Below are 27,750 nucleotides of genomic sequence, written 5' to 3' on the forward strand. Positions count from 1 at the left end.
GATCCTATGCTTTCTTCTAGAAGTTTTAAAGTTTCTGGTCTAATTTCTTTGATCAATTTCAATTTGATTTTGTTCAGGGTGAAAGAGAGGGGGTCTAATTTCATTTTTCTACATGTTGTAGTCCAGTTTTCCCAGAACCGTTTGTTTAAAAGATTGTCTTTTCTCCAAGAGATAGATATATGTATGCGTGTGTGTGTATGTATGTGTGTGTGTAAGTGTGTATATATGTGTGTGTGTCTGTGTATATGTGTATAATATAAAATCTATGTGCTTTTGTCAAATATCAGAGAACTATAGGTATATGGATGTGTCTCTGTGTGTTCTATTCTGTTCCACAGGTCTTCATGTCTGTTTTGATGCTAATACCATGCTGTTTTTGTTACTACATCTCTGTAGTACTTTTCTTGCTTAGTATTGTTTTGGGTATTCTGGGTCTCTGATTCTTCCAAATGAATTTAAGAATTGTTTTTTCTAATTCTGTGAAAAATGTCACTGGTACTTTGATAGGGATTGCTTCGACTCTGTATAGTGCTTTGGTAGTATAGCATTTTGACAGTATTGATTCTGGCAATCCAAAAAGATGGAATGTCTAACTTCACAGGTCCTCCTCTTCAATTTCTTCAATTTTCTATAATTTTCATCATAGAGATCTTTTACTTCCTTGGTTAGATTAATTCTCAAGTATTTAATTTTTTTGAGTTTATTGTGAATGGGGTGGTTTTCCTGATTTCTTCCTCAGCTCAATTACTGTTGGAGTAGAGGAAAACTGTTGATTTGTGGGTGTTGATTTTGTATCCTGCTGCTTTGCTTGAGAAGTCTTCTAATGGAGGTTTTGGATCTTTTCATATTCCTCTTTTCCTATTTGTATTCCTTTGATTTCCTTTTCTTCATTTATTGTTCTGGCTAATATTTTTAGGATTATATTGAATAGGAGCAGTGAGACAAGGACAGCCTTGTCTTGTTCCTGATTTTCAAGGAAATGCTTTTAATTTTTCTCCACTTAGTATGATGTTTGTTTTGGGTTTGTCATAAATGGCCTTTATGATGTTGAGGTAAGTTTCTTCAATCTCTAGCTTCTCCAGCATTTTTAACATGAATGGGTGTTGGATTTTATCAAAGGCTTTTTCTGAGTCTGTTGAGATGATCATGTAGTTTTTGTCCTTAATTCTATTTAGGTGATGAATTACATTTTATTTTATTGGTTTGTACATGTTGAACCAACCTTGCATCCCTGTAATGAAACCCACTCTATTATCTTTTTTTTTAAGAGAGAGAGAGAGAGAGAGAGAGAGAGAGAGAGAGAGAGAGAGAGAGAATTTTTTAGTATTTTTCAGTTTTCAGTGGACACAACATCTTTATTTTTATGTGATGCTGAGGATTGAACCCAGCGCCCCGTGCATGCCAGGCGAGTGCGTTACCACTTGAGCCACATCCCCAGCCCTTCTATTATCTTTTTGATGTGCTTTTGAATGTTATTTGCTAATATTTATTTCATTAAGGATTTTTGTATCTGTGTTCATCAGGGATATTAGTCTTTAGTTTTCTTTCCTTGATATGTTTTTGTCTGATTTTGTTATCAGAGTTATGCTGGCTTCATTAATAGTATTTGGGGGTGGGGGGCTGGGGATGTGGCTCAAGCGGTAGCACCCTTGCCTGACATGCGCAGGGTGCTGGGTTCAATCCTCAGCACCACATAAAAATAAAATGTTGTGTCCACCAAAAACTAAAAAATAATAAATATTAAAAAAAATCTCTCTCTCTCTCTCTTTCTCTCTCTCTAAAAACAAAAGTATTTGGGGGTGTTTCCTCTCTTACAATTTCATGAAATAATTTTTTTTTAGATCTCTCTGGATCATGAAAATTAAATTGATTTTTATTGTATTTATTATAGTTTTATTTATTTTACAGGCCCTTTGAGTCATTAGGTTTTTCAATCTGAAAAGAAATGTACTAAAATTAAATAAAAATACAAATTTGTGATATATTTTCTTCATCATTTATCTTCTGTTTACTCTCATCCCTACTGGTATGAATTATTTGGAAAAATAGCAAATGGTGAATTCAGGTAATGATCTATTTTGATGTTTATATCACAACTAATTTTATTTTTTAAAATATATTTTTAGTTGTAGTTGGACACAATATCTTTATTTTATTTATTGTTATGTGGTGCTGAGGATCGAACCCAGTATTATAATAAGTGAAATCTGTGTTTTGTGGAAATGTGGCATTTTCTTAGTTAGACCTGGAAAATAATAATTAAATACTTTCATTTGATAAAGACCCATGCATGGTTCATGATAGAGTCTCTTTTTCAAGCATAACTGAAAGCATAAGTTCAAAATTAAAAAAAAAATAAAATAGGGGCTGGGGTTGTGGCTCAGTGGTAGTAGCACTTGCCTAGCTCATGAAATATTTTTTAAAAGACTGGTTAGTTCTTCTGTAAAGGTGTGGTAGAACTCAGAATCCATCAGGTCTTATATATGTCTTTTTTGGAAAGCTTTTAATTGCTTTTTCAATTTCATCACTTGGTATTGGTCTGTTTAGGTTTTCTGTATCTTCCTGATCCAATTTGGGTGGGTCATATGTGTCTAGAAGTATTTCAGTGTCTTCCAGATTTTCCAGTTTATTATAGTATAGATTATCAAAATAGGTTTGGATAATCCTCTGGATTTCAGAAGGATCTGTGGTGGTAACTCCTTTTTTATCTCTGATTTTGCTGATTTGCTCCTTCTCATGTTTTCTTTTGGTTTCATTGCATTGTTTCTGTGTTATGTTTTCTTATTCTCAATGTCATTGATTTCAGCTTTGAATTTAATTGTTCCCCATCTTCTAGTTGTTTTGGGGTTGGTTTTTCTAAGGCATCGAGGTGGAGCATAAGCTTATTTATTTGGGATCACTCCAATTTTTTTAATGTAGGCACTAGTACTATAATATTTCCTCTTAGAACTGCTTTATATTATCTCATAATTTTATATGTTTATCTCTGTTCATTTATAAGAATTTCTTGATTTCTATTCTCATTTCTTCTTTGATCCATTTTTCATCTAAGAGTACTTTTTCAATCTCCATGTGTTTATGTGTTTCTCTTATTTTTCTTGCTATTGATTTCTAGTTCTATCCATTAGGATCTGATAGGATACATGGGGTTATATTGATTTTCTTGTATCTGCTAATATTTGCTTTGTGTCCTAGAATATGATTACTTTTGGAATAAGTTTCATGAGCAGCTGAGAAGAACATAAATTCATCTGTTTTGGGGTGGACTATTCTATAGATGTCCATTAGGTCCATTTGATTTATAGTTGTTTAGGTTGGAAATCTCTTTATTGATTGTTTTGATGACCTGTCTATTGGTGATAAGGGTGTATTGAAATCACCAAGTATTATCGTGTTGGGATCTTGTGGGATTTATTATCATGGAATATTTTTTTTTCACATAATTGGGTTCTGCAGTCATTTTTGTAGTGAACACAGAAATCCAAGAAGTTTGCTGCATGGGACTATGGGAGAAGGGTGAGATACAAAAGTTCATTTGAAAAACAAAATGCAGATGTTATACAGGTAAGCTCTCAGTTTGAAGCAGCAGTTATGCAGAACCCCCATGTGAACTTGGAGCTCTATTGGTATCTTGACAAGGTCAGCCCTGCTGTGCTTACCCTCCTGACTTGTCTTATTTATCTCTCAGACTCTTTGTACAGATTTGGAAGTTGGTAAAAACATAGTAGATAGACCTCCTTGAATATGCATCTTTGCCCATTTGTTCAATGATTTCTTTTGGAAAATTTTATAGAATTAGAATTGTTGCTGTATTCAGCTATATTTTCAGAGGATTAAAAAAATTATATATAACAGTGGAATGCACTACAATTCTTATTACACACATACAGCACAAGTTTTCATATCTCTGGTTGTATACAAAATATATTCACACCAATTTGTGTCTTCAAATATGTACCTTGGATAATAATGATCATCACATTCCACCATCATTAATCCCCTCCCACCCCTCTGCCCTATTTTGAGTCCATTTATTCCTCCCATTCTCTTGCTCCCTATCTCACTATGAATCAACCTCCTTATATCAAAGAAAACATTTGGCATTTGTTTTTTTTGGATTGGCTAACTTCACTTAGCAATATCTTCTCTCAACTGCATCTATTTACCTGCAAATGCCATGATTTTATTCTCTTTTATTGCTGAGTAATATTCCATTGTGTATATATGCCATATTTTTTTATACATTCATCTATTGAAGGGCATCTAGGTTGGCTCCACAGTTTAGCTATTGTAAATTGTGCTGCTATAAATATTGATATGGCTGTGTCACTGTAGTATGCTGTTTTTAAGTCCTTTGGGTATTGGCCGAGGAGAGGGATAGCTGGGTCAAATGGTGGTTCCATTCCCAATTTTCCAAGAAATTTCCATACTGCTTTCCATATTGGCTACACCAATTTGCAGTCCCATCAGCAGTGTATGAGTGTGCCTTTTTCCTCACATCCTTGCCAACACTTATTGTTGTTTGTCTTCATAATAGCTGCCATTCTTACTGTAGTGAAATGAAATCTTAGAGTGGTTTTGGCTTGCATTTCTCTATCTGCTAGTGATGATGAACATTTTTTCATGTGTTTGTTGATTGATTGTGTGTCATCTTCTGAGAAGTCTCTCTTCAGGTCCTTGGCCCATTTATTGATTGGGTTTTGGTTTTTTGGTGTTTAGCTTTTTGAGTTCTTTATATACCCTAGAGATATGGTGCTCTATCTGATGTGTGAGGGGTAAAGATTTGCTCCCAAGATGTAGGTTCTCTATTCACCTCCCAGATTGTTTCTTTTGCTGAGAAGAAACTTTTTAGTTTGAGTCCATCCCATTTATTGATTCTTGATTTTAATTCTTGCACCACAGGAATCTTATTAAGGAAGTTGGTGGAATGTGATAATCATTATTATCCAAAGTACATGTATGAAGACACGAATTGGTGTCTTCCTGCTTCCTTAATAAGACTTCACATGATGGAGATCCTCTTTATTAGAGCCTAGTTTTTATTCTATTAGACATAGGGAGTCTGGTTGTATTCCTAAGTCCTTGATCCATTTTGAGTTGAGTTTTGTGCATGGTGAGAGAGAGGGGTTTAATTTCATTTTGTTGCATATGGATTTCCAGTTTTCCCAGCACCATTTGTTGAAAAGGCTATCTTTTCTCCAGTGCATGTTCTTGGCACCTTTGTCTAATATAAGATAATTATAGTTTTGTGGGTTAGTCTCTGTGTCCTCTATTCTTTCAGAGGATTTTTTGTTTGTGTTGTTATCAAGAATTGACCGTAGGGGTTCTTTACCACTGAGCTATATCTCTCAGTCTTCTTTTTTTTTTTTTTTCTTTTTGGTACCAGGGATTGAACTGAGCCACATCTCTAACCCTATTTTGTATTTTATTTAGAGAGAGGATCTCATTGAGTTGCGTAGCACTTTACTTTTGCTGGGCTGGGTTTGAACTCCAGATCCTCCTGCCTCAGCCTCCTGAGCAGCCTGGAATTACAGTTGCACCACTGCACCCAGTCCTTTTATTATTATTTTGACACAAAATCTCACTAAATCGCTGAGGCTGTTCTTGAAGTAACAATCCTCCTTCCTTAGCCTTCCAAATTGCTGGGATTACAGGTATACACCACTGCACCCAGCTTTTGATAAATGTGATTGATGTGTCCTTTAGAATTTGATACCAGTTGGCTTTAGATGAGAGTACTGGCATCCCATCCCTGGCCCCTCAATAATTTCATTGTATTTGTCTCTCCAGACCCTTCTCTGTGTCACTTTATTAGAGTAGTTGGCATGCTGGACGAGAAAGAGAATGTAAAGTTTTTATCAAAATTCAAAGATAACTCTAAGATAAAAATGTTTGGCTTGTTTTTTGTTTGTTTATTTTGATTCTTTTTGTTCAGTTCCCCCAAATTTATGCAATGGTTTCTTTTCTTTTATTTATTTATTTATTTTTGCAGTACTAGGGATTTAACTCAGGAGTGCTTTTATACTGACTCACACCCCCAGGGTCTCACCAAGTTGTCCAGACTGATCTTGAATTCATGATCCCCCTGCCTCAGCTGCTTAGGTGCCTCTGAATATCTGGGATTACAGGCATGTACCACCATGCCTGGCTCCATAAAATGATTTCTTGACCCCGTTTTGCTCTCCCATTTGACAGTACTTTTGTTGTTGTTGTTAAACTCTGCTCTACCTTTGTGAACATGTATTCTTAGAACTTCTCCAATTGAGTTTAATTATTTATGCCAGGTTCTGCATCCTCAGTATCTAGACAGGAATGAACTCATGGATAGGCAGTTAGAAAAGCACAGCAAATTGGATGAGGAAGGTCAGTTGACATTAATGCCTCAGTTTGAACAAAAAGACGGGGGAGTGGTGGGTACTTGTAAATTTGAGATTGTAGAAGTGTTGAGGGCACAGGTATAGTGTTTCCAGGTTCTCCCAACTTTCAAGAAAAGCTATAAATCTATCTTACATAAAATATATGCATTTTAATATGTGCATGAACCAAGAAAACTTATTCTTGCAAAACTACCCATTTTTGACCTTGGGTCTTTCCTGACCTACTTCAATGAATTTCTCTCTGCAGATGGAGATAAGGTATGTATGTATGTATGTATATTATGTTATTTATTTACTTATTTGTGCTGGTATTTGAATACAGAGTCTTGTGCACAGTACAGAATGAACATTTTATAGTAGTTTTCCTTCCATTTCCCTTCCCCTAGTACTTAGTACAAAATGGACAGGGTTCACTTACTTGTCTCAGGCATCCTTTTCCTATGGCTGCTTCTCCATCATCATTTCTTTTATTTTTTTTCTTGCAGATCTAAAAGTTGTGTGAATTCTGTGTAGAAATGGTATCATCCTGCAGAGTATTCTTTGCATTCCACATAAGCCTGGATCAGTCTTTCGGGGTGCACCCATTATGCAGATTCCAGGTGGAAGCAGAGGGTGGAGCAGGCATATGTTGTAAGTCACTCAGAGCTAAAGGCTCCCCAAAACACTCCCCATGGCTTCCCACTGAGGTGGATCTACCTGCATAGTCCGGGCAGGCTGGCCTAATTAAATTCTTTGATTACATTTCAAGGATAGGCTTAAAAGAATAAGTATCTCCTGATCACCAGTCTCTGAAGAATTAAGTTATACTTGCCTCTTCTGCTGTGTAGCAGCAACTTTACATTCTTAATTAAGTATGTTGCCTGTTTGCCTTGTCTTTCTCCTCTGCTAAAGAGCTGCCCCCACCCTCCCGGCCCCAAGGATAACCGTCTGTGATCTCCAATCCTCGTGTAGAACCCAGGTCATAATAATCACTTGGTAAATGCTGAATGAAGAAAGAAAGGGCCTGTCCCTAGATGAAATTTCTTTGTTACCTCTGTTATAGAGGACTACCATGTGCTAGGAACAGAAATATTCATAAAGGCCAGGTGCATGTCCTCTTAGAAGATTGGAAGCTCTTGACTCCATATTATTTTATTTCCCTGTCAGGTGGTTAGTGGTGGTTTATATCTTTGTCTATTTGATAAACCCCCAAGACTTCTTTATTGATTTGTTCTCATTGCTTCATTGATTGCTAACTTGTTGATTGTTCTTCTTCCCCACTAAAATGCAAGCTGCATGGGGGAAAGGACTTTGTTTATCTTGGTCTTCTCAGTATCCTGAATGTCTAGGATTGTGCTGCCATATTGAATGAACGAGTATGTGTCTTATCCCAGATTTGCTCTTTTATATGTATTTTCTGTTTTATCTTCTTTCTTTCCTTTCCACACCACTCTGCATCTTTTTGGAATGTAACATTTCATTCACAGTGGGGTAGACTGCACTTGGGTTCTGTCATTATCGTCTTAGCCTGGCAGTTCCACATGCTGAAGCACAGGGGAGCAATGGATGTAGGACAGAATCACAGGAGGAAGAACCGTCTCATCTCTTTTCCTGTCCAGGAGAGTTCACAATATCTCCCTATCTCTCTCACAAGTTTGAGAGATGAAATAGGATGCCATTTGAGAAAAGGCTTTGTAAAATCCATTGTGATATACATGCTTTTGCGAACATAATCTGAAACATAATGCAATTTATTTGTTACCTGTGTTATAGAGGTATGTGCTTATCTGCCTTTCAAGGACTGGGCACCTCAGGTGGGAGCAGTCAGACCCAGGGAGCAGATTTCCATTCTTCTTCATTCTTCATGAAAGCCCTGTGAAGCAGGTGGCACTATCCCATTTTAAAGATGAAGATACATGTCTCAGAGATGAGGAATTTTGCCCAAGTATTTGTTCACTAAGTAAAGGCAAAGACAGGCTCAGATCTAGATCCTCTGATGACAAATGCAGATTTCTTTTCATCATCTATCATCTCTCTAGTTGGGGCAGAGGAGAAGTCACCATTGTGCTTTGGTCCCTAGTTTCTGGATGTTGCTCTTGATTACATATGCTTGAATGTCTTTGTAAATTGGTAATGTGTGATGCCATTAAAATCTGTACTAGTGTGAATTGAGTTCATATTAGAATAGTGTTCATTTGATAGTTTTTTCCCTTCCCTATCAAACACTGCACAGCTAGTTAGGTCAGAAGTTAGTTATTTTCTGGAACATACTGATTAAAAAGGGGTTGACATTGAATGGCAGAAGAGCTGACTGAATGGGGCAGAGACTGCATTCACATATGGACCTTGAATCTGACCTGGATTTGTAGGTTATTTTGTGACATCCCAAGACGATTAGGGATGCCCGCCCACCACTCACTCCACTCACATGGAGATTTCACCATTATCAGATGCTGGATCTTAAACAAGGTATTCTGGTCTTTTGCTTGTGGGGAGTCTCAAGTCAACCTGTAAAGACTCTTCAGTTACCCAGCAGGACCTCATGCAGCTGCCTGTGGAAATCAGAATAATTCTGGCATTTCTGAGGGCATTTTAATAGAGCACTGATTACAGATTGCAGGCACCTGGTGCTGTTTTTGTATTGAGGCTGAAGAGTGCAGTTCCAAAGACAAGAACTGGCCTTGACACATTCCTGTTTTTCTACTGTTGTTTGCCAGACCTGGAATAGGTACTTAAAAACCTTTTTAACAGCTGATTCAGCCCCTGAGTGGTTAGCATGTGCTTTCAGGAGACCACCAGTGCCAGAGTATTCCTTCCTAGGCTGATGATGTATGTGTGACTTTGTCCAGGATGAGTTTTCCTGCCAGTGCTCAGAGCACCAAAGGAGCTTCTCTTAATTTGGGTTATCATTGAGGTCTATGGGTTGAGAAGGCCAAAGTTATTTCTGTGCTTCTTAGACTACCCAAGGCTGTTCCACTTGGGCAGACCATCATTTCTTTTGGCCTCAATAGCCATATGAGAAAACATAAGCTGTGAAAATTCAAGGGAAAAGAAGGTGAAAGCCAAAAATGAAGGTTTAGAAATCTAGGGGCTAGATGTATTCCAGTCCAGAGCTTAATTTTGTGCCAATTCTAAGGGGGAAAAAATGAATATGAGAAGAATCCTTACTGTGATTAGTCATGTTTTCTCTTTGTCTTTTCTCCCTGCTCTCCCAATTTACCACCTCTTCTCACCTTATACATACTTGAAACTGCTGTAATATTTTACATTATCATTTCATGCTTGGTTAATTTTTACTTGAAAAAGCATTGTACTGGAGTGGAGTGCAATGTCTAGTTCCAATATTGGTTCTGCTACTCTTTAGTGGAATGACTTTGGAATTACCCTTGGACTTCAGCTTCTTTATGAGTTAAGTGAGAGACAATCACTAAGATCTCTTGCATGCATTAAATTTTTAGGCTTAAGAATGCCTGTCTGTGCTTTTTGACTGGGTTATAAGCTGCTGGTAGGTAGGACCTAAAAAGGTGTTGGAATTGTTTTTTGTTGACTCTTTTGTGAAGGTCTTGCTGAGCTCCTTCTCAGTAAAATGGAATGGGTGAAATTCCCTGTGGAGATCCTTTTAACTGTATGAAGCTTTGGGGCACAGCTATGAGGCAATTTGAGGTTGCCAGAAGCATTGGCAGCAAAAGATAGAAGGTACTGAAAGTGTAGGGCGGGGGAGGGGGGACAAAGACGGGTAATACAGTAAAGGAAGTGGAAAGAGAAGTTTCCCTTGAGAACTAGCAGAAACCTTTGAAATAAGTGCCTTTCATATTTAAGCCTTTTTCCGGTTGGGAAAATAGCCTGCAGGGTTCATAAAACTGCCTCATGGCAGCCATCCAAGATCTCAGGAGTTGACTCCTGTTGTAAACTTCTAGGATGGAAAGGAGGGTGGTGAGCCTCTGTGATGAGACTTCAGTGATCTCTGGTCTCATGGAAGCAGAGGTCCACTGTAGAATCTTTCTGCTAATGTATTGTCTGTCAACTCTGCACTTTAATTTGTGGAATTAAAACAAGCTCTGTCCTAAAAAGAATATGTGAACCACTTTGCCAACTAAACAGCAAGCCATACACACCAGGAGAAGCAGATGATGGAGAAAGAATGAGTTCAGACTATAGACCAGTCCATTATCTTTGTAGCTGCTGGGCAAGGATGATAATGGTATCAGGTCCACCAGAAAGCAGGGCTGATCAGAGGCAAAATTGTGAGTCAGTTGAGTTTGTGTTGGTTTACCTAAAATGCATTTCTGTCTCATTTCTTTCTTTACCTTTTTCATTTCTTCCATACAAAATAGTAAGGAAGAGCTGAGACTTCTGGTGTCATGCTTCCTAGGTTCAAATCTTTACTGTGCCCATCAAAAGCTGTGTGGCTTATTTAACCACTCTCAGCTTTAGTTTCATCATCTGTAAAACAATTTCTTCTTCTAGGACATAAATGTATTAATCAAGATTTTTGAATATCAGAGTCATATGTCTAAATATATGCCTTTTTAAAATATACTTTTTGTTGTAGATGGACACAATACATTTATTTATTTATTTTTATGTGGTGCTGAGGATTGAATCCAAGGCCTCATGCATGCAAGACGAGGGCTCTACCACTGAGCCCCAGCCCCAGCCCACCATATGGATCTCTTGTATCACATTGTGAGGTAGTGGATAGATAGGGGAAGGTGCTTTTGGAGGCTGGGAACAAGGCTTTCTGTCACCATTCTGATTATATTACATAGGCATAAATTAAATTCATGAAATTGATCACTGGGGAAAACAATTAAAGTTGGAATTATAATCCTGGGCTAGATGTTCTATGAGAAGTGCTAGTGAACCCACAGGCAGTTTCAACTGTGAAATTGAGACATTGAGGGACAAAGTCTTTCTTTTTAAACTAACAAGGTAAGGATGAGCAACATGGACCCTGGAAGTATCACATTTCTTCTGAGTTGTGAGAGGCTTCATGGTGTAGTGTCACACTGAAGATGCGTTGATTATGCAGAACTCTTCATGGCTCTCCCAAGAAACTGTAAAATGGTGACATTCTTCAAATCGGGGATTCAGGCCGAGAATGTTGTTTTAAAATTGATGTTAGATTTAGAGAATATTTTAAAAAGTTTTTCTCTGACTTGAAATTCTAGAAAATGCTTGTTTTAATCATAAATTTAGATTTTTTTAATAGGTTTTGTATACTTAAAAATTGGAGGTTCTCTCTGAAGCCTCATTGTCTTTTTAGTGTTATATTCCCGGTCTGCTCCAAAAGTGAATTTGCATCATCAAGAATGCTTAAATTTCACTTGAGATTTGACTCAATAAATATCCACTATGAAAAGTTGACCCTAAACTTGCTGGAGCATTTATTCTTTTATTTTTTCCTTTATTTTTAGTGGTAGATTATAGCTTCTGTTATAAGTCAAACCATCTTCTAAGAGAAAACATCAGAACCATTACCTAAGCCTCTCTTTCTCTTAGTATGGGTTCAGTGCTTTTCCCCTCTTCTGTGTTCTCTATGGAGTAAGTAAATAAAGCACACTAATTCAGCAAGTAGCACCACACCTAGCACATAATTGAAGTGTTTGTTTTCATTGAAGTCAATCCTTGTGTGGCTTTTGTCTGTATTTGAACATGGCTGAAATCATCTGTTCCCACTGCTTTCTACTAAGTGACGCTTTCAGGCCGATGCATTGTTTTCTTGATTTACCAGCCAGATGTTGGATACCATAATTACATGAATACCCAGTATAGGTAGGCTGCCAAAAATTTGAGCTCTTTTTGGTATAACTTATTTTACCCTTTGTTCATTTTTTAAAAATATGGTTAAATTCACTTTATAAGGCCTATCTTGCCTTTTATTTTGCTAAAATCGTGTCATAATTCAGTAAGCCCCCCCCCCCCCCCGTCTTTTTGTTGGCACTTTATTCCCATTCTTTATTGAAGAATGGGTACGTGGGTACCAGAGAATCTGCTTACCTGGTCCCTGGTCCTTAGAATTTAAACTCATGAGTGTGGAGGTTCTAGTATCATAATGAAGGATGCTTATGAAATCTTTATCTCACCTTAAAAAAAAAGCCCTTTAAATGATATAGCCTATGTGTTATGGTTTGAATTTCAAGTGTCCCGCAAAAGCCATGTATTGAGGGTGTGGCTTCCATCCTGTGGTGCTTCTGGGAAGTGGTGGGACCTTTAAGAGGTGGGACCTGGTTGGAGGAAGTAGATTATGGGGGTGTGCCACTGGAGGGGATTTTGGGACCCTAGTCCTATCCTTTCTTGTTTTTGCTTCCTGCTACCATTAGGCAAGCAGTTTCTTCTGCTATGTGCTCCCCATCATGATGTACTGCTTTACTACAGGCCCAAAGGCAACAGCACCAAGAAATATGGACTAAAATCTCTTAAACTGAGATGTAATCCAGATAGACGTTTCCTCTGAGTTGTTTATCTCGTATTTGTAAAAGCAACAAAAAGCTAACACCTTAAAAAAAAAAATCATCCAAATGGCACATCCTGTATGTGTAGATTTGTTAGTTGTGTTATTTTAAATTTTTTTGGCTTCCTCATATCATTTGTTAAAGTTAGGATGATTGACGAGTTTAAAAAGTACAGCCATATTGCAAATAAACATGTGTAAACCCAGATCTTGTGGTCTGGGTGTATACAACAGTGTTTGTTCTTTGAATATTAAACCTACAAGAAGAATGTGCTTCTTGAACGCATAAACAAGGAAAGAAGAGATGAAAATAGTCTAGGTTTATAATTGAAGCAGACATGAGTCACTGGCTCAGAGAATCCTGTGAACATAATGTCTCCTATACAAGAAGAGTTTGTGTACATAGGGAGAAGAAAGCCAACCATGTTTCATAGTTCATAGTAGCCTGATGATAGAAAAGAGGTTCTTCCTTCTCTTCTGTAAAGAATTAATTATGATCAGGGCTTTTGTGTATGGTGGTGGTGTTTTTGCATATACAAAGGTGTGCAAAAACACTGTGGAAGAAAATGTAGACTAACACATAGCTGGCAATCTGTTCACCAAGCTGTGGATCATGGCATGGGGCTACAGTTTGCTCAGAGGAAGGGTGCCATTTTCTTCTCACAAAAAATTTCTTCTAGGCCTTGTGATCATTCATAGTAGCATTTGTTCTTCTTTCTCACAACTTTTTGAGGGTGGGAATTTCTAATCTTACCTTTGGGGCTCCCCAAACCATGCCTGGACTGGAGTCAGAAAGAAGCTAGAAAATAATGATTATAGGATGTTAATAAAATGTATTTTATATAGCTTCTAGGTTTTAGGGGAAAAATTGTATCTCAAAACCAAAATGTTTGAAGGAGTACTCTACTGTGGTTATGGTGGAATAAGGTGTGCAGATTCTCTGACCTCTCGTTTCACAATTGAGAGATAATCATATTAACGTGGAGGCAAACATTTTTCTAGACATCTGCTTATGCATATAATTGTATAGATAGTTTTACTTTCTGTAAAATGAATGAGCTCATTTTCTGTTCTGTAACCTCCTTGTTTTCACTCTGTATTATTTCATAGTTTATATTTTTCCAAGTCAATGTCTACAGTCTTTGATCTGGGTGTAGAACAGGGATTTTTCTGGCATGATTTTAGAAGGATATGAACATTCCATCACAACCATGGGCTATACTATATCCATATAATGAAGGAGGATGGGTATTTAGGTTACTTATAATGTTTTCTCTTAAAAGTGGATCTGTGATAAGCATGTGTCTATGCAGTACACACGTGTGCTTGTTCACACATTTTTCTGTAATAGTAGAGTTACCAGTTCAAAGGGTTTCAACTCAGATTTTAATCTCTGAGAGATGAATTATAACACTTTTTCATAATACTTAGACTAATAGAGGTACTGTTCGTTAAAACATACTGAAAGATTCTAATTTACAGTCTTGAAGCAAACTTTGGAAGATACATTTAGCAACTATCGTGATCCTACATTTGGAATTGAATGTTGAAATACTTTGTAAATTTATGGGCGCCATACAACCTTTAGTGATTCATTACTAGGGCTTTTACAGAGTTTCTGCCGTGTATACTTATTTATTGAATCTTTAAATTTTTTAAATAAATAATTCATGAAATACTAGGGGGGAAATCCCCAAGACAATGGTTCTGAACCTAGTTGAACAACAGAACAAACAGAAGAGGTCTTTAGGAAAACAAGTTTCAGGTCCTGGCCCCTGGTCCCCTAAATTTCTTTGATGAGGATCTGGGCACTACAGGTGATGTTAATGTGCAATCTTTGTTTAGAGTTCCTCCTCTATGACATGTCTTTGCCTTTCTTCAAATATTTTTCTACAGAATAGAGAATATTTTTAGCTTTACTTATATCCCTATAACTTTTTTATTTTCTCTGTCTAGAAGTTTCTATCTCCTTTAAGAATGTTGTTAAAGAGTTTCTGTATGCCTTATGAACTGAGTCTTGATTCTGTAAGGCTGGTGAAGCCTTAAGTGTAGGTTCTTAATCCACTGTTCTATGCTGTCCCACATAGCAAGGCCACTTGACAGCCCTTGTGGTTTGTCTTGGACTTGGAGTGATTGTGTCAAATGGTATCACCCCATAACATTATCTGTCTGTTCTAGTGACTTATCTGACTCTCCTTTTAATTTCTATGAGTTGAGAGTCTTGGTGGAAACACATGGAAAAAATTGTCTAGTGGAACTAAAATTCTTATTGTGTAAGTAGCTAATGTTGCCTCAGATTATCTCCTTGATATGAAATATGAAATAGTAAAATTTTCTTTTCATAAAAAGTTGCATATTTTCTTTCTTTCTTTTTTTTTACCTGGTGGTATTTCTTTTTTATTTTTATTTATTTTTTTTATTTCTTACATACATGACAATAGTGGAGTGTATTACATTCATAATTATCCATTCACAGCACAGTTTTTCATAATTTTGTATATAAAGTATGTTCATGCCAAATTATGCCATTATATATGAGCTCCCATGTTCTCCCTTCCTACCCCACTTTGAGTCACCCCCCTTATATCAGAGAAAACATTTGGCATTTGTTTTGGGGGATTGGCTAACTTCACTTAGCATAATCTTCTCTAATGCCATCCATTTCCCTAAAAGTTGCATATTTTCGGATTACCAGGTGATATTTATGGACTTTGGAGCAAAATTAACATTTTTAGGTTTAATGATTGTATGATAACATCTAACTTGTAACACTTAGTATTTATACACCCTATATACTGTGGTGTTTAAGGAAAATAATGTAACTTTATTTTGGTTTCAACATTTACAACATTGACCCTTTCCTTGTCAAGGTCAAGATGTGAGGCATGGAGAAGAAACAATTAAATACAATTATGCTTCAATCATATTCATCTTGTAGAATGACATTGGACAATGTAGAGGGTTGATTGCATTGAAGTTGGAGCAAAATGGTAGTCCTTTTAGAGGAGCCATGAAAATCATTCAGGCCCAGGATGGTGAAGACTGCAACTTAGGCAGAAGAAGTTAGAATGAAAAAAACTGGAGTCCAGAAATATTAAATCAAATGCACAGGGCTTGGCGATTGAATGGTTGTTATGGGAAACTGAAGGATTTGAGGGAAAAGGAAGAATCATGGTTAGGTATTGGTGGAAATGTTCAGTCTACAGATAGATGCACATCTTTAAAGTCAGGAAGGCAACAAAACTGGAGGCATGACTTTTCTCACAGGTTATGGGTGAGGGGTTGAAGTTACACTTCAAAAACTGTTTTAAAAACAAAGTGGCAATGTAGAGAAATCCAATTTTAGACAGTAATCTTATTTCTCTCATTTCTAAATTGTTTAGGTTCATCTCACTGGTGTTCCCATGCACTAGGGAAGACCAGCTGATTTTCTCCCAAAGTCTTCCAGGATGACATCACCTTGGCTCTGAGCTTGAGAGACACTGACATATGCTCTCAGCATATCAAGTACATCGGCCTCAGAGTTGAATCACATTAACTGCCTCATGAGGCTGATGTGTAAAACCAGGAATTGTGGTTATTCATTTACAGCACAGAGTTTAGCTGGCACACAGTCCATAATACCTGTGTTGGCACAACCAGGGCCAAAACATGATGGAAAGGCTGTATGTTAAACATGGAATTAGAAGAGAGAGGTTAATAATCTTAGATAAAGAGAGGAGTTAGTGATGTTAGATAAATCAAGAATCTGATAGTATTAAGCTGAATGGATGGCACTTCTCTTTCCTCTCAGATTTAAGGCTCTGCTCCTCTAGAATCCCCTGCATGATAATGAATGCCTTGTCAGTGGTGGTTTTTGGTTGGCTGAAGGTCCCTACTCCTTCCTAGTCTCTTGCCAGTGGAGGACAAACATCAGTTCTACTGAAAACCCACAGTGTTATTATCTGAATACAAAACCTTACACCTGTATGCCCTAAATTATGCATTTCACCTGCCCTGCCCCTGAGTTTTCTTCAGTTTCTTACACTTGCCTAAATAGTTATTTTATTTTCTGGTTACTTGAGTGGTGGAAAGCCATCCCACTACAGTAGACATGCACAAGTTAAGTGGATATGTATTAAATATATGGCTTAAAGTAAGAAAAGCATGAATGAAAAAGACCTTGAAGAAGATCAGAACTGTGATTAGTTTCTGCAACTACCACTCAAGGCAGCCAGTTGCTTTGACTTGCAAATCAATACTAGGTTGGCTTCTTGGATGAAAAAGCTTTGTAATTGTGTCCTATAGAAGCTATGGACCTGGGAAAGAAAAAGCTTCCGTGGGTCATGCAGATTGGAGTAACAAGTGGTCATTGGTGCATGATTGCTTTTGTATTTATCTTGCTTCCTTAAAATGGGGCCCTGGTCTTGGACTGGACATTGAATTACCAACAAAGATTTAAGAACTCATTAAAGCTGCTTGGTGAAATGAAGAGAAAAAAGAAATCCTGTGCACTGTCTGCCTGTATTCTCTCATGAATTGATTCTTCATTTTCATTCCTATTTCCACCTTGCTAGTCCAGACCCAAAGTTTCTCTTTAGGGTAATAGATTTAAATTAGGTGGCAGGATGACTGCATGGAAGAGTATGAATCAGAGAGTTGTTTGAAATACAGATTTTAAGATTCTGATTTGGTGGTTTTGAAGGATGGTGCAGGAGTCTGTGCATTTTAAAAGCCCTCAATCCTGGACTCACAAACACAACCTGATTTGGGATTCCTGTAGAGACACTCTCAAAGTTATTGTCAAACAACTACAAGAGTCACCCTTTTACTTTCTTATTCTTTCCCTTCTTATCCATGCTACATTACATTCCCAGTGTGACATTGAAAACATATTCAACACGTATGTGCTCTACATAGGCTCATTAGTATCATTGCCCTAACAAAAGCTTTTGATGACTTTTCATAGAATGAGTCTGATAATCTACTAGTGAATTTCCTGTTGAAATCTGTAAATTCTTCATTCTCATAACATTTAGTGCACAGCTTGCCATCTAAGAGACTATTTATCATACATAGAGAATTTCATGCCCATGAGTGAGAAAAGTGAGGCTTTAGTGACTAAAGTTGGGTTTCACTTTTATAAATACCTTCTGGTGTGGGTGGTTACATTTGTTCAGTTTATACAAGTTCAGAGGCTCTTTTATTATTCTATTATAGTAGGAAAGTTAATAAAAAATCACCACAACTAAGCATTTTTTAAAAAATTTTTCAGGTACTGGAATCAGTGATCTGCACACATTGTTTCATTTTAGTTCTTTAATTCTAGGAAGTAGGTGAAGATATCTTCATGTTGTAAGTAAATTTAGGGTCAGGGATTTTGAGATTTACACAAATCACACAGGTTTTATGTGTTGCAGTTAAAATTTGAACCTGAGTTTGTTGATTTCAAAACTCACTGAAGTTACTGATTTTTTCTCTCTTACCCTTACCCCCCCTATTTGTTATTGGCCATTGAATATCAGTATGATAAAAACAACAAAAGGTCATTTTCATTTCTCAATAGTTTTTCTAAAAGAATAAAAAAGGTATTTTTGGTAAATTTATGGTAAAATTATGCATCTGTTTTCTTATTTTTCTGATGGATTTTTGCACAATAAAGTGACCTTTTTATTTCTTTTTAACTAGTTCTAGAAAAATTCGAACTAAGATGGAAAAGCAAAAGCCATGCCAGTTGGGAGGCTCTGGTCAGGGAGTGCCTGATGTGTTGGGGAATGTCTTTCTTCCTTGCTTACAGAATGGTTTGAAGCCACTGCATGAATACTGCTCTCTCTCTCTTTTTAAACATGTCCCTAAATGGTGAGAAGTGAGAGGCCTTGGAGCTAGAGTGTATCTTTAAAAAAAAAAAAATCCTCATTATTAAAAAAAAAATCATAGTTAAAAAATTGTAGCCAGTTGCAGTGGCACAGCAGCTTGGGAGGCTGAGGCAGGAGGATCTCGAGTTCAAAGCCAGCCTCAGCAACTTGTTGAGGCACCTAGCAACTAAGCCAGACCCTGTCTCTAAATGAAATATTAAATAAAGGCTGGGGGTATAGCTCAGTGGTTAGGCATCCCTGGGTTCAATCCTTAGTATCAAAAAGAAAAAAAATGTAATAATCCCCTAAGAACATGTAAATCATGGGGGATGTTCTGTTTGCTAACCTGTAGGAAATGACAGTATGTCAGTTAGTGGTCAGTACATTGTCATTTTCTTGGCCAGCATGAAGAACCTGGTGGTGATGATAAAAATGTTGTGAGCAAAGCACAAGGAGATCTGGGTACATCTCTAATGTCTACATCTTTAGGTATGTATTTTTGGTGTTATAAGTTGATATACTTTCTTGGTGTCATTAGGGAAACATGCTTCATTATAGAATTAAGACTAGGAGAAATTTCTTTAACTAGAGGGACTTTTTGTTTTTAATGTATATTTTCCAACCAAGAAGGTATAGGTGTGGACAAGTTACAGGAGGCCGGCTGTGTTGGTAGCATTTGTGAATCTTGTACTGGGAAAAATCCTCTCATGTATTCCTCAGATAAATCATTAGTATTTAAATGAAACCTTCCATATGGTCAGCAGTCAACTCTTGGAAGACATGTAGTTTAATTTTTTCTTATATCTTTAATACTAAGCATAAAGTGCACGTAGTAGATGTTTGTTCACCGATTGGCTCAATTTTACAGCTTTCTGATCAACTCTTTGAGCTGCTGTTACTATGTATAGCTGTGCTACTGATCCATACGCAGGATCTCTGAGTTCTCAATATAACCTGCATGACAAACCAAAGGCTCTCTCTGCACCTTTAATTCTGATTTTCTAATTGTCCAAACACATGTTGGGTGGTGAGTGATTAAATAGATCACTATGGATAGAGTGATGGAATAGAGAACATTTTCTAAGTTGAGTAAGAGTTAGTGTTCAAATTGACCTTGAATACAATAGACACAAGCAGAATTGAGAGCATCAGGGAAGTACAACTACTGGAAAACTAAATATAACTGTGCATGTAAGTTGGGCAGTGGGGGACGGGGTTATGTGAGTCAGCAACATACTGCTATATTTTCTTAATTATTGGGCGCCCACTGCCAGTTAACCATAAGAGTAGAACATGTGGGAACTGCCTGGTAACATTTCCAAAATACTTGGGGTTAGTCAGATATTTTTAAAGAATTCTGTGTCCACTTTGGCTGAAGAAAAATGTGCAGAACTTGGCAAGACTCCAGAGCATGGCAACAAGATGCAGAGGAGAACTGGAAACTAGGGCCTGGTGCATGAGGCTAATAAATAAATTCCTTACTTGGCTTGATCAAAAACAGCTGAAGAGTGATTAAATTAATGATCTTTTGTTGCATATATAATTATTATGTAGAAGATGATATAATTATTTCCACTATAAATGGAAATTAGGGAAATAGATTTACATTATTAGAGTTAAAGGAGCTTTAGAAGGGACACATAAAGAACTTTTACAGATTGTTGGTTGGTAGAAAGCCTTCTCAACTGGAAGTGTGAAGTCGCATTCCTTACAGAATGCATGTAAAGTGGGTGCCTATTGCCAGTTAGAGTGAGGTACAACTGGGGTAGAAATCAACTAGCTGCTCAGATCTCATTCTGTGTGGCTCCACTCACGTTGTGTTTGACATTTTCAGGGAGTAAAGAGGCATCCTCATTTTGTTTGTATTTTTCCATGGCTAACACATATACAAAGACCTTGCTTTTAATGTTTCTGAAATGCATTTCAAGCAAGTGAGAAGTTAAACTGCTTATTGAAAAGTACTCCTGTGAATCAGTGTGGTGCTCATTATTTTATGAGCCCCTACAATATTGTCAATTCCAACTTTTCCTTTTCTTTTCCCTCTTTAGAAAATTGACTCCTTTTCCTCCTCGCTTGTTCTACGATGAGTGCCAAATCTGCCATCAGCAAGGAAATTTTTGCACCTCTTGATGAAAGGATGCTGGGAGCTGTCCAAGTCAAGAGGAGGACAAAGAAAAAGATTCCTTTTTTGGCAACTGGAGGTCAAGGCGAATATTTAACTTATATCTGCCTGTCAGGTAATGAAAACCAAAAATTCGTGTTATTATTACAACTACCATTTTAAACAGTTGATTCTCAGGTTCCAGGAGGGTCATAATCATTTTGTAGATGTCTGCTCTTCCATTCTTCTTTTCTGTTTCCTCTGTTGTCACCTTCTGATTCTTATTAACTTGAGGTGCTTCTGTTTTTCTGGTTGCCTTCTGGTGGAAGGGCAGTGAGGTTCAATCTTAATGTATTTCCAGATCATTAGGAGTTCCTGCAGAGGGTCTGGCAGACACATTTGATTGTTCATACCTTCCTTAGTAGGAAGGCTCTGTCCTCTGTGGATTTTTTTTTTCAGAATAATTCTTAGTATTTGCATAATTGTCATTACTAGCAGCTTGAGTTTCATTGACTTGCTTTTTCTAGACCATTGCCAATAATTAGTAACACTTTGTCTTGAGATAAATATTGGCACGTTCTGTAACATGAGAAAGATTTGGTTCACAAATCATTGCTTTGCCTGACAGCCATCGCTTGTCAGAAAGAGGCATCTGTTTTATTAAGCTTAGATTTTGTTGGATTATTTTTCTTTCTGTTTGTGATTATGGGAGATCTGTGGGATTTCTTGTGGATTCATTCTGAGTTTTCTGAGATAAAATTTGGATAAATTTCCATGGGTGGGTGATACTAATCTGAGAACTAGAGGCATTTGTAATTTTTCCTCATATTTATTATAGAAAAGTAATGGAATAATTAAGCTTACCTTAATTCATTTTTATAAAAAAAATTTCTTTCAGTTGTGTTTCGGGAATAAACCTATTTTGGGCCCCTTTTAAATTTTTTTTAAAAAACTAAGCCTCAGATTATTTATCAGAATTCATTTCAAGATGGAAGTAACTTTTTAATCAGAATATGTAAATTTGTAAGACTTAGGTTAAAATAAGAACACAGCACTTTGGTAAGAACAGTTTTTCAATATTTAGAGCAAAGCTTTTATTTAAATGAATGTGAGGAAATGAACCTTGGAATATCTCCTCAAATAAACAGTAGGCTAATAAAATTTGGTTATTTTAGGGAGATATTTGTATTTCTTTAGTGTGCTAAGCAGTGCCTGACATAACGGTAGGGTCTCAATTTGTATATAATGACTAAGTGAAAGAAAGTAGTAGCCCTTCCCAAGACCTTTCTAGTATTTTGTTAATGATTCAAACCTTAAAATACTTTCATATTCTTGAATTTTGATCCTATTGTTTATACCATTAATGTATAGAATACATTCCAGTACATTTTGTTTTATGTGTGATCTGAATGGAACATCAGGGGCCCAGTGCATAATGATTCTGATTTTGTTAAGCTGTTATTTGCTCAATATTTCATTGAGATTTCCAGTAGGCAGGAGCCACTTGAGTTGTACCTAATATATACTTTTAACTGAGAAGAGAATAGCATTGTTTGGATTTTAGGTGTACGCAATTGTCTGCCTATTTCTGATCATAAAGTCCACGAGCGTGACACGAGGACTATGACAACCTCATCTCAGTGAAATAGCGTAACCATTTCCTCTGCCATAGAAGATGATGACCTGGGACTTACTGGATAACTGTGTTTCCCTTACAAATTGCCAAGTCCTTCAGGCTAAAGTCTGAAATGATGTGGATTGCTTATTTGTTGAATTCTAATGGAGGAAAATCTCTTGTTCTGCAAAACTTCATATTTTTCATGGTTTTTGAATTTCGAGAGTATGGATAGATAAAGTAGATCAGACCTTGCAGAGAACAGTCTGATGGAAATTGGGGCAGGAAAAGGCCAGGCAACCATGACACCATTATTTGCAGTTTGATTTTTTTCTAATAAATGATGAAGAAGTAACCACCTTTATTTTCCAATTTATGTAAAGCCTAGAGGCATGTCAGTCCTGATAATGTAGTATTACCAGAAAAGGTAATGCTTTAGTTAACTATAAATTAGTCATTCAAATAATTTTAAGTGCTTTTTATGTGCTGAGCATTCTAGGTGCCAAGTGTATAGTTATAAGAAAAATTCATGCAATTAACCTAGTTTGGTGGGGGGAAAAAAGCAGTAGATGTTAATAAGTTACACATTAAAATAAACATAATTATAAACTGTGAAAAGGCCAAAAAGGAAAAATACAGATAAGCATTATGAGGAGAATTTGGCCTAGTTGGAGGAACTAAGAGCTTCTGGAAAATTTTAGTAGGACTTCAGTAGTTTTAAAGGGGGCTGTGTGGGTGAGCGGCATTTGAGGCATTAGCCAACCAAGCAGGATTCTGCACTTCTCCTTCTCTCCTGTTGAGCCAAGGGATGACCTCTTTGTAAGTTTACCTCATACAGGAGGTTGTGAAGTTCCAGCTGAGCTCTGCAATGACAGTCTCCTTGCTGCCGTTAGTGTGAAGGACTTATCTGCCTACGCTTTCTGGGAGGCAGGGCCCTTCAACTCTTGTGGTTTGGTTGATGAAAACCAGCTATTCATTTTGAACAGGCAGACTTTGTCCAATTAGGTCAAGGTCTGTAAATAATGTTTCATGCTGCTTGGAGAATGGTTAAAATTAAGTTAAAGAAAAAGAAAAAGGTGGGGGTGATATGACTTTAAAAGTTTGTCAAAATATGCATGAGTGTGATACATATATATTTCAACAATCTTTTGCTTATATTTCTTTGTGTGAAATTTTTTCCAATGTCTGATATAATCTGTAACCTGAGAGAGAGAGAGAGAAAGAGAGAGAGAGAGAGAGAGAGGATTGTAATCTTAAAATTTACTATTGTCAGAGTGGTTTATGTATCCTCTGGAGATATCCAAAAAGGTGCTGGAGTGGGGGAAATGAGATGATCTATTTGGGTTTTTCAGCTGTAATTCTATGAAGAGAAAAAATGATCTTTCTGGTTCATTCACATTGCCTTGGGATAGGATTTGAGTATCTCTCATTGGATTCCCCAGTTGACTTTTCAAATAGTCTATCAGTTTTTGTGTACCGAGTTGCCTCTGTGATTAAACCATTTTAAAGCATTGGTTTCCAATTTTTTCTTTGAATAAGGATAAAAATTAAAAACACTGACAATACCAAGAGCTGGCAAGCCACATGGAGCAATGAGCTCTTGTACTGTTGGGAATATAAAAATTTCATAACTACATTAGTAAAAAAAAATTGGCAGTATTTTTTAATAAAGTCAAGTACACACTCCATTCCTAGTTATATACACAAGAGAAATAAAAACTTGTACACAGGTGTTCCTAAGTTTTACTTATAATAACATCAGAAATAAATTTTCATCTATGTGTGATTGATTAAAAAAATTTTACCTATGTAGTAGAATACTACCTAATAATGAAATAATTACCAGCACATACAGCAATATAGATAAGTCTCGACAGCATTATGTTGTCTGCAAGAAACATAATTAGGTTGCTTGAAGACCAGAGTTGATGTGTTCTTGGTATCTATAGCACCTGGCATATTGCTAGGTATGAATAGAGGCTTAATGGAGGATGCTGTTTGGATTTATGGCTTACCACATACCTGATTATATGCTTTTACTATATACCTGATTATAGTGTAATCTTTATTTTACAACTTAGCACTGTTAATGCATTCAAAGTGTAAAGCAAACACCCACAACAGCCACTTGTCCCCTCCCATGATTATTTGGGTCTATAAAATCAAATTAGAAACATGCTAAGTTAAAAATAGTTTATTATTAGAATAAATTACCTACTGAGCATTTTGTCATTTTGGTTTTCATACCAAAAATTATACATATTCCATTTATATAATATTAGGGAGGAAATTTAGGTTGTTAATATAAACACGGTCACTTAGACATTTATGAGGGTTTGAGAAAATTCTTTATAGGTTGCTAGTGGAATGAAGGTAGTCAAATTTAATTGTCAGCAATCAGGCATAAGAAAGAAAATCCTTTTATCTACTTTCTAATTCAGGCTATTTCTCTTCTCAGAAGTTTATAAATATTAGAAGGGAGAGAAGGGAAGAATACAAGACGGATGGAATTTGGCCTTGATAAAAATGGTTTATTCAGTAGTGGTGAGTTGACATCTAAGCATTTTATCCAGGAAAAAAAAAATGAAGAAATTCACTGAAATCAGAGGTTTATAAAGGTATTAGCAGCAAAGAAGAAATGCAAAACAAGCACAGTAATGACATATATTATTCTTTTTATAGAAGTGGTAAACATTGCTGGAAATATGAACTGTTTTAGAAAATTATATGGAAGAAAATAAGCTTTCATCTTGCATATGGCACGGTTCTATAATATTTCCAAATATTCATCTAAACCTTGAAATAATACTATGAAGTAGATACTATTACTGTTCTCACTTTGTAGAGAAGGAAACTGAACACAAGTGTGAATTCCTCAGATCTAGCCCTGACAATACCAAGAGCTGGCAAGTCACATGGAGCAATGATCCAATGTCCAAGATCATCAGTTGTAACAAAACAGAAATTTGAACTCGTGTAGTCAAGATTCTGGGTCCTGTTCCTTTAGCCATAGTTCCTGCTCTTCCCCTGTAGGCACAGGAGTTCTCAGACCAGAGTCTTTGCTCAGCACCTCACACAGCTGTAGTGATAATCAGGTCTGGGTGTGACTTTGGTCTCCTGAAGTTTGAAGCTTTGGTTGCTTTTGATTGGGTGGTGATTAATTTAACCAGGCTATTAAATCTACATATTAGGAGATAGTATTAGTGAATGTATTTGAGGCTTAGAAAACTCATTCCCCAGGGAGAGTCATGGTGTCTTCTGACAATGATCTGCCATACCTGGCCACATATGAACTTTTTTTCTTTAGGGTACTCAGGATTGAACCTATGGGCACTTAACCACTAAGTCACATATCCAGCCCTTTTTTATATTTTATTTAGAACAGACTTGTTGAGTTGCTTAGGGCCTCACTAAGTTGCTGAGATTGGTTTTTGAACTCTCGATCCTCCTGCCTCAGCCTCTCAAGCTGTTGGGATTGCAGGCTTGCACCACTGTGCCTGTACATATAACTTTCTGTTCAGTTGTGTAGTAGAAAAAGTAAATGGCTATTTTTTTTTTAATTTTCCTTGTTCTAGAACTCTTCCTGTGAAAACTGGTATTAATAATATTTATCTTTTTAAAGCCTTGTGAATAGAAGTCTGATATCAGATAACTAGACAGTTATCATATATCATCTCATTTCCTCCTCATGGGCCTTGGTGACTATTTCTGCTTTACAGATGAAATCGCTGAGGCTTCCAGTCAGTGAGTTTCCTGTCTGAACAAGGTGGCTGGAGAGCAGCAGAGCTGACCCACACCCAGGCCCCTCTCCCTCCAAAATATATACACTTTTTTTTTCTTTAACTAGGTATTAAACCTCAGGGGACTTTACCACTGAGCCACATTTCCAACCCTTTTAGCTTTTTTGAGACAGGGCCTCACTAAGTTGCTTAGGGCTTCACCAAGTTGCTGAGGCTGGCTTTGAACTTGTGATCCTCCTGTCTCACCTGCCCAAGTCACTGGGATTACATCACCATGCCTGGTTAGTATACAGGCTTTGTGATATTTTTTCCAGGACAGGGCTAGATCTGAGGAACAGAAAGCTCACTTCCCTAAAACAATGTGACCATATTCCTTGAGCAGCGAGTGTCCTCATCTGCAAGGATTCCAAGACTGTGCTGTGGGCCACCTCAGCTTTTCTAGTGGTTTAGCACGCCAACTGAGTTTTCTTTTTCCATTCTGTCATGTATGCATTCCAGTGCTAAAACCAGATGGAAACAAGGGAAAGCTCTTGACAGAGACTGGTGCCAAAACATTTCATTTAAAAAGGAGACTCCATCTGTGCGCTGTGCCTCCACGCAGCCCGCTGTGCAGAGTAGGAGTCTCAGGGCTGACTCACCATCTTCCTCTTCATGGGTTCTGACCAACTGCAAAGGCAGAGCCTGTGGTGGTTGGGGAGATGTCAGACTTAGGCAGTGCTCCTGCTGGAATGTGGCTGGTGAGGTACTAAGCACCTAGCACACATCCTGACAGCCGCTGGCCAAGAGGGTACTTACTGTGTGACACCTACAGGCCATTCTTTGTTTTGGGTGATTTTTTCTTTCTTCCTGTTTTCTTTTTCTGGGACTGTTGTCCAGGCTGGCCTCAAACTCAGGATCCTCCAGCTGTAGCCCCTTAGTAGCATGTTTACAGGTGTATGCCACCTTACCCTGCTCTTGAGTTTCTAAGTTAGTGTGATATTGGGAGTTTGAAATCGTCCTCTTGTTTACCAGTGGGTCACAGTCAGAGGCACCTGGGGATATCGCCTAATATACCTAGCAACATGCAATACTCAGGAGGCCAGGGCGGCGGTTTCCGGCTCAAACTCTCCACAACAGAACTGAACACCTGCAAGGATACTGGGAGGGGAAAACATTTTGTGTTCTTCCCCTGCTATTGCAGAACACAGATTTAGACATAAGACTGATTTATGGTAAAATACTGACTACTGGGACTGTCAGGACTTTGAGGCTGTTTTCTCATCTTTACAGCAGGAATAGTATCTATATCCCAAGGGTATTTTGAACTGAACTATACACGTCTATAAAATGCCTGATTCACAGAAGGTGCTCAGCTCTATGAGCAACGTTATTATCTTGTCACCAGTGGAACACCCACTGCCACACAAAGGTAATTCATCTGCAGTGGTTTACAAACACACTGATTTATATGTGACAGACACCTGTGGACCCATTACCTGTGACGCATCATCACACAGAGCCCAGGCTTGGTCTTGTGAGTTTTCTGCCTCCCATTCCATACTTCTTTCCTCTCTCCTTTTCATGTTTACTGCTGCTTCTTACCGTGTCCCATCCCTGACAGCAATCTTGAGGTTCTGCCGATCTCAGTTTCTAAATCAGGCTTCTCTTAAT

At 37.3% G+C, this 27,750-nt stretch overlaps 1 protein-coding gene across 3 annotated transcripts in view; it reads left to right on the top strand.

The window, feature by feature from the left end:
• The window catches only part of STXBP6 (syntaxin binding protein 6), a 248,510-nt gene that overhangs the window by 58,426 nt on the left and 162,334 nt on the right, over positions 1–27,750 (top strand). For 2 of the 3 annotated variants that reach the window (XM_081289401.1, XM_081289400.1), the window contains one exon: positions 20,693–20,881. The exons of the other annotated variant lie outside the window; for it this stretch is intronic. In XM_081289401.1, the coding sequence (XP_081145527.1) occupies positions 20,728–20,881 (154 nt within the window). In that variant the 5' untranslated portion in view covers positions 20,693–20,727. The remainder of the gene's footprint in view (positions 1–20,692; positions 20,882–27,750) is intronic. 3 annotated transcript variants of the gene reach the window in all.

The sequence above is a fragment of the Spermophilus citellus genome, assembly GCF_964194105.1.
Source record: "Spermophilus citellus genome assembly, chromosome: 4".
Classification (NCBI taxonomy): domain Eukaryota; kingdom Metazoa; phylum Chordata; class Mammalia; order Rodentia; family Sciuridae; genus Spermophilus; species Spermophilus citellus.